The following is an 11904-nucleotide window of genomic DNA, read 5'->3' as shown; positions in this document are numbered from 1 at the left end:
TGTATCAAATGACCAAGTTCTCCAAAAAATATGACGTAGTGGTCATGGGAGATTTCAACTATCCAGACATTTGTTGGGAATCTCTCTCAAGTAAAACTAACAGGTCAAGCAAATTCTTATCCTCTCTTGCTGACAACTTTATCTTCCAAAAGGTAGGGGAGAAAACAAGGGGATCTGCTACTTTGGATCTAATTCTTATAAACAGGGAGGAAATGATTGAGGAGGTAAAGGTGGCTGGGACCCTAGGAGGCAGCGATCATGCGATTATAGAATTTTGGATAAGTAGAGGAGGAAGACATGTGAAGACTCAAACTTCAAGGTTAGATTTTAGAAAGGCAGATTTTAAGCGACTCAGAAAGAGAATAGGAGGGATCCAATGGCTGGATGTCCTTAAGGACAAAAATGTCCAGGAAGGATGGGAAATTTTTAAAAATGAGATTCTCAAAGCGGAATCGTTAACAATCCCGAAAAGTAGGAAGAATGGGAAGCATTTAAGGAAGCCAGGATGGATGAACACAGAACTTAAACACATGCTAAAAAGAAAGAAAGAAATGTTTATCAAATGGAAAGAGGGAGGCATATCTAAAGAAGATTATAATGCAGTCTGCAGATCCTGCAGGGCACGTATCAGGTTAGCTAAAGCTGACAATGAATTAAGGCTTGCAAGAGATGTCAAAAGCAATAAAAAAGAATTTTGGGGGTATGTCAAAAGTAAAAGAAAAGTCAAAGATGCTATAGGATTTTTACATGATGAAAATGGTGAAATGGTAAGAAAGGATGTTGAGAAGGCCGAACTTTTTAATTCCTACTTTGCATCTGTTTTCTCTCAGAAAGAAAATGTAACATCAACTGATCTTCACTGTCCTATTAAATGAATAGAAGAATCCAGGTTATCTGTAAACAGAAAGATTGTGAGGGAATATTTAGCTAACATAAATGAGTTCAAGTCTCCAGGTCCCGATGAATTACACCCCAGAGTACCGAAGGAGATCGTAGAAGAAATTTTAGAACCACTCTCCATAATCTTTGAAAATTCTTGGAGAACAGAAGTCCCAGAAGACTGGAGAAGAGCAAATGTTGTTCCTATCTTCAAAAAGGGGAAGAAGGTGGACCCAGGGAACTATAGGCCGGTGAGTCTGACTTCTATACGAGGTAAGATCTTTGAACAAATTATTAAACAACATGTATGTAAGTACCTGGATAAGAATGAAGTGATTAACCAGAGTCAGCATGGTTTTGTAACTAACAAGTCATGTCAGACTAACTTAATTTCCTTTTATGACAGAATCACTGACTGGCTGGATCAGGGAAATGCTGTAGATATAGTATATCTTGACTTTAGCAAAGCATTTGACAAAGTATCTCACACCATCCTTATTGAAAAAATGACCAAGTATGGAATGGACAATGCAACTGTTAGGTGGATTCATAACTGGCTTAGTGATCGGACTCAAAGAGTGGTCATAAATGGCTTCACATCCAGTTGGATGAATGTCTCAAGTGGGGTACGACAGGGCTCTGTCCTGGGACCTGTATTGTTCAACATCTTTATCAATGATTTAGATGAAGGAATTGAGGGTAAACTGATTAAATTTGCTGATGACACAGAGCTAGGAGGGATAGCTAACACTAGAGAAGAGAGAGAGAGGATTCAAAAAGACCTAAATAAACTGGAGCAGTGGGCAGCAACTAACAGAATGATTTTTAACAGGGAAAAATGCAAAGTACTACATCTGGGCAATAAAAATGAAAAAAGCATATACAGAATGGGAGGAATAGAGCTAAGCAACAGTACATGTGAAAAAGACTTAGGTATACTAATAGATCATAGACTGAACATGAGTCAACAGTGTGATGCAGCAGCAAAAAAGGCAAATACAATTCTGGGATGTATTAACAGAAGCATACAGTCTAGATCACGTGAAGTCATTATCGGACTTTACTCCTCTTTGGTCAGACCTCATCTGGATACTGTGTCCAGTTTTGGGCACCACATTTTAAAAAAGACATCGACAAACTGGAGCAAGTTCAGAGAAGAGCGACCAGAATGGTGACCGGTCTGCAAACCATGTCCTATGAGGAACGGCTACAGGATTTGGGAATGTTTAGCTGCAAAAAAGAAGACTGAGAGGAGACTTAATAGCTGTCCACAAATATCTCAAGGGCTGTCACATTGTAGAGGGATCATCCTTATTCTCATTTGCACAAGGAAAGACTAGAAGCAATGGGATGAAACTGAATGGGAGGAGACACAGATTAGATATTAGAAAAAACTTTTTGACAGTGAGGAGATCAATGAGTGGAACAGGCGGCCACGAGAGGTGGTGAGTTCCCCTTCAATGGACGTCTTCAAACAGAGGCTGGACAGACATCTGTCTGAGATGGTTTAGTGAATCCTGCATTGAGCAGGGGGTTGGACCAGATGACCCAGGAGGTCCCTTCCAACTCTACCATTCTATGATTATATGATGGAGTCGGAATCAGAGGTTTGTCTTACCCACTCCACAGCCCTGTTTCTAACCCTGACTAGTGGTCGGGTGAAAGTTATGGCTGCGGCTATAATGTAATAAAATAGTTACATCAAAATGTCAGAAAAATTAGTTTTCATAATTTTGATAACATTTTATTTTTAAATGTTATGTCTGACCTCAGCAAAAAGCAGAAAATAACCAAAGGATCAAAGGGCAAATGATAATAGCATCAGTATTTTTCTTTTTTCAATACAATACATGTGATTGGGGGATAAGTGCTTCAATACTGCACTGGGGGGAGCGCTGCTAGGAGGGGCAAAATACCAGGACTGTGGAGTCAGTAAGCCAAACCTCCGACTCCTCAATTTCCATGACTCCGACTCCCTCATACGCGGCTCCGACCCCCTCATACACGACTCCGACCCCCTCATACACGACTCCGACCCCCTCATACACGACTCCGACCCCCTCATACACGACTCCGACCCCCTCATGCACGACTCCGACCCCTCATACACGGCTCCGACCCCCTCATACACGACTCCGACCCCCTCATACACGACTCCGACCCCCTCATGCACGACTCCGACCCCTCATGCACGACTCCGACCCCTCATACACGGCTCCGACCCCCTCATACACGGCTGATGTGTAAGTGATAAATTTCCTGCAGCACAGATTCATCTCAGCTAAAAGTCCAGACCCTGAGATCAGGAATAGGACGGACATTTATAGGACATTTCATAACTTTCCCAAATTCTTATGAAAAAATATTCCCCACAAACTGCACTGAACTACTGTACTCAATGTATTATAGATTTTAGGCGTTGGAGTCATTTTATACCGACTCCACCAAAATGGGCTCCGACTCCACAACTCCGACTCCACAGCCCTGGAAAATACCTTCCCCAGCCACTGTCAGCCCATGCTACACCCCACACTGGGGGCTTCGGCCGCCCCCTGATAACAGCCCATAGCATTATCCTCCTCCACCATCTGTACAGCGGCACACCGCAGTCAGGGGGGAACGTCCTTCTGGAATCACCAGACTCTTCCACCAGAGCAATGAAGTTCCCATTCACTGACAGCAAGCGGAGATCTTAGAAATGGGAAGAATAATGAGACGTTCATCTGAAGTCCCAACCTCTTTATTTCTGTATTCTGCTGGTGTCTCGTCTACGGTTACAGGACCGAGCTCTTCAGGATTGTCAGGAGGGATCCCAGCGCCAGGATGATGGCGACATAGCTGGACTTGATGCTGGCGCCGCCGCTGACGTTACACAGATCGGTGCTGCAGCAGGAGACGGCGGTGGAGAATCCTCTGATCGGAGAGCAGAACGACGCACAACCCTTCATATAGGTGGTCGTATAGGTCCCGGCTACATGGGGGAAAACAACATGTGATCATCTGAGCTTCTCTACTAATGTTGCTAATAAGTACAAAGGGGCAGGGCTACAACCTGTCAGTCATTACTGGGGTATATAATGATTATATATATACGTACAGTCACTCTACAGCGGAGCTCGGCTGTAGCTGAATGAGGGACTACATCCCCATAATCATAAAACATGATGAGGATCTCACCGATTTTGAATGTTTCCACCGTCGTCTTACAGAGCGATTCACCATTACCGCAGATCTCAGGAAGCCGACACTGGACGTTACTAAACTGTGACTTACAAGTGTAACAGCTGAGCGAGCGAGCTGCGGGCGAGAGGAGCACATCACTGTATCTAATCCTGTCTGACACCGCCTGCTGAGCCGTGTATCTAATCCTATCCTGTGTGATACCGCCTGCTGAGCCGTGTATCTAATCCTCTCCTGTGTGATACTGTCTGCTGAGCCGTGTATCTAATCCTCTCCTGTGTGATACTGTCTGCTGAGCCGTGTATCTAATCCTATCCTGTGTGATAATGTCTGCTGAGCAGTGTATCTAATCCTCTCCTGTGTGATAAAGTCAGCTGAGCCGTGTATCTAATCCTATCCTGTGTGATACTGTCTGCTGAGCAGTGTATCTAATCCTCTCCTGTGTGATACTGTCTGCTGAGCCGTGTATCTAATCCTCTCCTGTGTGATACTGCCTGCTGAGCCGTGTATCTAATCCTCTCCTGTGTGATACTGTCTGCTGAGCCGTGTATCTAATCCTCTCCTGTGTGATACTGTCTGCTGAGCCGTGTATCTAATCCTATCCAGTGTGATACTGCCTGCTGAGTCGTGTATCTAATCCTCTCCTGTGTGATACTGTCTGCTGAGCCGTGTATCTAATCCTCTCCTGTGTGATACTGTCTGCTGAGCCGTGTATCTAATCCTCTCCTGTGTGATACTGTCTGCTGAGCCGTGTATCTAATCCTCTCCTGTGTGATACTGTCTGCTGAGCCGTGTATCTAATCCTCTCCTGTGTAATACTGTCTGCTGAGCCGTGTATCTAATCCTCTCCTGTGTGATACTGTCTGCTGAGCCATGTATCTAATCCTCTCCTGTGTGATACTGTCTGCTGAGCCGTGTATCTAATCCTGTCTGATACCGCCTGCTGAGCCGTGTATCTAATCCTCTCCTGTGTGATACTGTCTGCTGAGCCGTGTATCTAATCCTCTCCTGTGTGATACTGTCTGCTGAGCCGTGTATCTAATCCTGTCTGATACCGCCTGCTGAGCCGTGTATCTAAACCTCTCCTGTGTGATACTGTCTGCTGCGCCGTGTATCTAATCCTCTCCTGTGTGATACTGTCTGCTGAGCCGTGTATCTAATCCTCTCCTGTGTGATACTGTCTGCTCAGCCGTGTATCTAATCCTCTCCTGTGTAATACTGTCTGCTGAGCCGTGTATCTAATCCTCTCCTGTGTGATACTGTCTGCTGAGCCATGTATCTAATCCTCTCCTGTGTGATACTGTCTGCTGAGCCGTGTATCTAATCCTGTCTGATACCGCCTGCTGAGCCGTGTATCTAATCCTCTCCTGTGTGATACTGTCTGCTGAGCCGTGTATCTAATCCTCTCCTGTGTGATACTGTCTGCTGAGCCGTGTATCTAATCCTGTCTGATACCGCCTGCTGAGCCGTGTATCTAAACCTCTCCTGTGTGATACTGTCTGCTGCGCCGTGTATCTAATCCTCTCCTGTGTGATACTGTCTGCTGAGCCGTGTATCTAATCCTCTCCTGTGTGATACTGTCTGCTGAGCCGTGTATCTAATCCTCTCCTGTGTGATACTGTCTGCTGAGCCGTGTATCTAATCCTCTCCTGTGTGATACTGTCTGCTGAGCCGTGTATCTAATCCTGTCTGATACCGCCTGCTGAGCCGTGTATCTAAACCTCTCCTGTGTGATACTGTCTGCTGAGCCGTGTATCTAATCCTCTCCTGTGTGATACTGTCTGCTGAGCCGTGTATCTAATCCTCTCCTGTGTGATACTGTCTGCTGAGCCGTGTATCTAATCCTGTCTGATACCGCCTGCTGAGCCGTGTATCTAAACCTCTCCTGTGTGATACTGTCTGCTGAGCCGTGTATCTAATCCTATCCTGTGTGATACTGTCTGCTAAGCCGTGTATCTAATCCTCTACTGTGTGATACTGTCTGCTGAGCCATGAATCTAATCCTATCCTGTGTGATACTGTCTGCTGAGCCATGAATCTAATCCTCTCCTGTGTGATACTGTCTGCTGAGCTGCTGTATCTAATCCTATCATGTGTAATACTGTCTGCTGAGCCGTGTATCTAATCCTCTCCTGTGTGATACTGTCTGCTGAGCCGTATATCTAATCCTATCCTGTGTGATACTGTCTGCTGAGCCGTGTATCTAATCCTCTCCTGTGTGATACTGTCTGCTGAGCCGTGTATCTAATCCTCTCCTGTGTGATACTGTCTGCTGAGCCGTGTATCTAATCCTCTCCTGTGTGATACTGTCTGCTGAGCCGTATATCTAATCCTGTCCTGTGTGATACTGTCTGCTGAGCCGTGTATCTAATCCTCTCCTGTGTGATACTGTCTGCTGAGCAGGTATCTGATCCTATCCTGTGTGATACTGTCTGCTGAGCCATGTATCTGATCCTATCCTGGGTGATACTGTCTGCTGAGCTGTGTATCTAATCCTCTCCTGTGTGATACTGTCTGCTGAGCCGTGTATCTGATCCTATCCTGTGTGATACTGTCTGCTGAGCCATGTATCTAATCCTCTCCTGTGTGATACTGTCTGCTGAGCTGTGTATCTAATCCTGTCCTGTGTGATACTGTCTGCTGAGCCGTGTATCTAATCCTATCCTGTGTGATACTGTCTGCTGAGCTGCTGTATCTAATCCTTTCATGTGTAATACTGTCTGCTGAGCTGTGTATCTAATCCTCTCCTGTGTGATAATGTCTGCTGAGCCATGTATCTAATCCTCTCCTGTGTGATACTGTCTGCTGAGCTGTGTATCTAATCCTATCCTGTGTGAAACTGTCTGCTGAGCCGTGTATCTAATCCTATCCTGTGTGATACTGTCTGCTGAGCTGTGTATCTCATCCTCTCCTGTGTGATACTCTCCGCTGAGCTGCTGTATCTAATCCACTCCTGTGTGATACTGTCTGCTGAGCCGTGTATCTGATTCTCTCCTGTGTGATACTCTCCGCTGAGCTGCTGTATCTAATCCTCTCCTGTGTGATACTGTCTGCTGAGCCGTGTATCTACTCCTCTCCTGTGTGATACTCTCCGCTGAGCTGCTGTATCTAATCCTCTCCTGTGTGATACTGTCTGCTGAGCCGTGTATCTGATCCTCTCCTGTGTGATACTGTCTGCTGAGCCGTGTATCTAATCCTCTCATGTGTGATACTGTCTGCTGAGCCGTGTATCTAATCCTATCCTGTGTGATACTGTCTGCTGAGCCGTGTATCTAATCCTCTCCTGTGTGATACTGTCTGCTGAGCCGTGTATCTAATCCTATCCTGTGTGATACTGTCTGCTGAGCCGTGTATCTGATCCTCTCCTGTGTGATACTGTCTGCTGAGCCGTGTATCTAATCCTCTCCTGTGTGATATTGTCTGCTGAGCCGTGTATCTAATCCTCTCCTGTGTGATACTGTCTGCTGAGCTGTGTATCTAATCCTCTCCTGTGTGATACTGACTGCTGAGCCGTGTATCTAATCCTATCCTGTGTGATACTGTCTGCTGAGCCGTGTATCTAATCCTATCCTGTGTGATACTGTCTGCTGAGCCGTGTATCTACTCCTCTCCTGTGTGATACTGTCTGCTGAGCCGTGTATCTAATTCTCTCCTGTGTGATACTGTCTGCTGAGCTGTGTATCTAATCCTCTCCTGTGTGATACTGTCTGCTGAGCCGTGTATCTAATCCTATCCTGTGTGATACTGTCTGCTGAGCTGTGTATCTAATCCTCTCCTGTGTGATACTGTCTGCTGAGCCGTGTATCTACTCCTCTCCTGTGTGATACTCTCTGCTGAGCTGCTGTATCTAATCCTATCCTGTGTGATACTGTCTGCTGAGCCGTGTATCTACTCCTCTCCTGTGTGATACTCTCTGCTGAGCTGCTGTATCTAATCCTATCCTGTGTGATACTGTCTGCTGAGCCGTGTATCTAATCCTATCCTGTGTGATACTGTCTGCTGAGCCGTGTATCTAATCCTCTCCTGTGTGATACTGTCTGCTGAGCCGTGTATCTAATCCTATCCTGTGTGATACTGTCTGCTGAGCCGTGTATCTAATCCTCTCCTGTGTGATACTGTCTGCTGAGCCGTGTATCTAATCCTATCCTGTGTGATACTGTCTGCTGAGCCGTGTATCTAATCCTATCCTGTGTGATACTGTCTGCTGAGCCGTGTATCTACTCCTCTCCTGTGTGATACTGTCTGCTGAGCCGTGTATCTAATCCTCTCCTGTGTGATACTGTCTGCTGAGCCGTGTATCTAATCCTATCCTGTGTGATACTGTCTGCTGAGCCGTGTATCTAATCCTATCCTGTGTGATACTGTCTGCTGAGCCGTGTATCTACTCCTCTCCTGTGTGATACTGTCTGCTGAGCCGTGTATCTACTCCTCTCCTGTGTGATACTGTCTGCTGAGCAGTGTATCTAATCCTATCCTGTGTGATACTGACTGCTGAGCCGTGTATCTACTCCTCTCCTGTGTGATACTGTCTGCTGAGCCGTGTATCTACTCCTCTCCTGTGTGATACTGTCTGCTGAGCAGTGTATCTAATCCTATCCTGTGTGATACTGTCTGCTGAGCCGTGTATCTAATCCTATCCTGTGTGATACTGTCTGCTGAGCCATGTATCTACTCCTCTCCTGTGTGATACTGTCTGCTGAGCAGTGTATCTAATCCTATCCTGTGTGATACTGTCTGCTGAGCCGTGTATCTAATCCTCTCCTGTGTGATACTGTCTGCTGAGCCGTGTATCTAATCCTATCCTGTGTGATACTGTCTGCTGAGCCGTGTATCTACTCCTCTCCTGTGTGATACTGTCTGCTGAGCAGTGTATCTAATCCTGTCCTGTGTGATACTGTCTGCTGAGCCGTGTATCTAATCCTCTCCTGTGTGATACTGTCTGCTGAGCCGTGTATCTAATCCTCTCCTGTGTGATACTGTCTGCTGAGCCGTGTATCTAATCCTATCCTGTGTGATACTGTCTGCTGAGCCGTGTATCTACTCCTCTCCTGTGTGATACTGTCTGCTGAGCAGTGTATCTAATCCTATCCTGTGTGATACTGTCTGCTGAGCCGTGTATCTAATCCTCTCCTGTGTGATACTGTCTGCTGAGCCGTGTATCTAATCCTCTCCTGTGTGATACTGTCTGCTGAGCCGTGTATCTAATCCTGTCCTGTGTGATACCGCCTGCTGAGCCGTGTATCTAATCCTATCCTGTGTGATAGTGTCTGCTGAGCCGTGTATCTAATCCTCTCCTGTGTGATACTGTCTGCTGAGCTGTGTATCTAATCCTATCCTGTGTGATACCGCCTGCTGAGCCGTGTATCTAATCCTCTCCTGTGTGATACTGTCTGCTGAGCCGTGTATCTAATCCTCTCCTGTGTGATACTGTCTGCTGAGCCGTGTATCTAATCCTGTCCTGTGTGATACCGCCTGCTGAGCCGTGTATCTAATCCTCTCCTGTGTGATACTGTCTGCTGAGCCGTGTATCTAATCCTCTCCTGTGTGATACTGTCTGCTGAGCCGTGTATCTACTCCTCTCCTGTGTGATACTGTCTGCTGAGCTGCTGTATCTAATCCTATCCTGTGTGATACTGTCTGCTGAGCCGTGTATCTACTCCTCTCCTGTGTGATACTCTCTGCTGAGCTGTGTATCTCAGCAGCCCCCATCATTGCAGTGCCAGGTGTGGGGCAGGTGCAGGGTCTTACCTGTGGCCGTGCAGAGGGCGATCACCACGAGGAGGCTTGTGTGCGCTGCCATTGTGCTGTGTGATCGGGGGCAGCTCCTCTATACACAGGGGCTTGTGGGGTTTTATGAAAACGTCTTTTTTATCAGATGTTTCCCTCCGGCTGTTCTGCAGGAAGCAACGATGTACAGATTGTAGATGACCACAACGTACACATGAGCGGACAACACCATCGGATCCCCCCTCCACCAATCAGTCCGAGAGAGACTGAAAGGCCCCTCAGGTCACATGACTGGCAGCAGACAGCAAATCAGTGACCGAGGACCAGGGATCTAAAAGGACATATAGACAAGTGGTGGGCCACTGTGGGGGCATCAAACTGTATGTGGGGGAGGAGGACTGTAGGGGCAATGTGTGCGCATCACACGGTGACCAGATAACACCGCCACATGGTGACCAGATAACACCGCCATACGGTGACCGGATAACACCGCCATACGGTGACCGGATAACACCGCCATACAGTGACAGGATAACACCGCCATACGGTGACCGGATAACACCGCCATACGGTGACCGGATAACACCGCCATACGGTGACAGGATAACACCGCCATACGGTGACCGGAAAACACCGCCATACGGTGGCCGGATAACACCGCCATACGGTGACCGGATAACACCGCCATACAGTGACAGGATAACACCGCCATAAGGTGACCGGAAAACACCGCCATACGGTGGCCGGAAAACACCGCCATACGGTGGCCGGATAACACCGCAGTTAATTTTTTCTCTTCTTCTTGATTTTTTTAGTCTTACAATGGGGCCTGGAGCCTGCGGTCATTATTTTCAGCCTCATGCTTGGGGCGATGTGGGGACAGAGGGCAGTACCTTCAATCTATTCCCCGGTCAGTATTAACTGCAGCATCTAAGGAGTCAAACTGTTGCCACCGGCTCTATCTCCTCCCACATCTGTTATGCCCTCCCCCACATGTGTTGCACGTGTTTGTCGGACATTGGGAAATCTTTGTGCAGTATTTTTTTTTCTTCCTGGGGTCTCACCAGCGCGTTTCTAGCCACAGATGCCACCTTGGGGGATGGGTCTGAGCCCCATGGACCACCGGTTTGTGCCCCCATTACAGGGCAGGAGATCAGTACACTGACACAGTGTGACCCTCTACCCGGCTGTTACCGGTCACTCCGGGACCATGCGATCCTCCTGTACCACAATCAGTGTGGGGAACGACGTACTGTGCAGAGATCGCTCAGCAGCCGGCAGGAATCTGACAGTTGGAGCGCACAGGACGTCCTGACAGTCAGTGTCTGCTGCTCCTCCAATCAGAGCAGCTAGTATCTAGCTCCTCCCACCCGCGTGCTGCTGACAGCCGGAGCCGATATTACTCCTCCCACCACCAGAGGAGCCGGTCTGTAGCAAGGAGGAGCAGGGATTAAAAAAAGTAAATTAATACTTTTTCCAGATATCTGACAGCAATATTACAGCCTGCTGCCGTAGGGACCGGGAGGGAAATGTGAGGAGATGGACATCTTAGGATATCAGGGCCGTATATATGTATATGACGCCCCAGAATACCGTGGCCATATATATAATACGCTAGAATACCGGGGCCGTATATATAACACCCCAGGGTAACGGGACCATGTAAAAATGCAGCATAATAAGGAGACCGCAAGGACATAGTAAAGCAAACGTATAAAAATACTCTGTTGTAAAAAAGTAGATAGGGACTGCTCTCATCTTGGTTACCTTGACGTTGGTAGAGCGGCTTAGCATACATTTTTTGCAAAAAACGTGTCAACTAAATACCCTGTTTTTCATCACCTTTTTATAAGCACTTGCTGTTTACTGTTACTTTTTTACAACAGAGTATTTTTATACGTTTGTTTTACTGTGTCCTTGTGTGTTTCAGTCTTTTGGTGGTGTGAACACTGTCCTACAGACTTGTTCACTGTGTGCATGGCCCATGTGTTTGTATTCAATAATAAGGAGACCGTATATAACACTCCAGTATAATGGGGCCATATATAACACCTGCGAGGGTCTTATGTGTCCTCCAGGATGCGCATAGAAACATACTGAACCCGCTGGAGTGCATTG

General features: G+C 47.0%; 1 protein-coding gene across 1 annotated transcript; it reads right to left on the bottom strand.

Moving 5' to 3' along the window:
* Positions 1–3633: 3633 nt before the first annotated feature.
* LOC141264582 (long neurotoxin homolog) lies at positions 3634–10031 on the bottom strand. The gene is made up of 3 exons (XM_073676857.1): positions 9808–10031; positions 4057–4176; positions 3634–3850 (listed from the first exon to the last, which is right to left on the bottom strand). The coding sequence occupies exons 1-3, from the start codon at positions 9857–9859 to the stop codon at positions 3654–3656; spliced, it is 369 nt and encodes a 122-aa protein (XP_073532958.1). The 5' UTR covers positions 9860–10031; the 3' UTR covers positions 3634–3653.
* Between the last annotated feature and the right edge of the window lie 1873 nt (positions 10032–11904).

The sequence above is a fragment of the Phyllobates terribilis genome, unplaced genomic scaffold, assembly GCF_046119375.1.
Source record: "Phyllobates terribilis strain yellow unplaced genomic scaffold, ASM4611937v1 Scaffold_4__5_contigs__length_816908805, whole genome shotgun sequence".
NCBI classification, from domain to species: domain Eukaryota; kingdom Metazoa; phylum Chordata; class Amphibia; order Anura; family Dendrobatidae; genus Phyllobates; species Phyllobates terribilis.
Note: the sequence above shows the minus strand (reverse complement) of the source record. Positions and strands in the feature narration are given on the sequence as shown.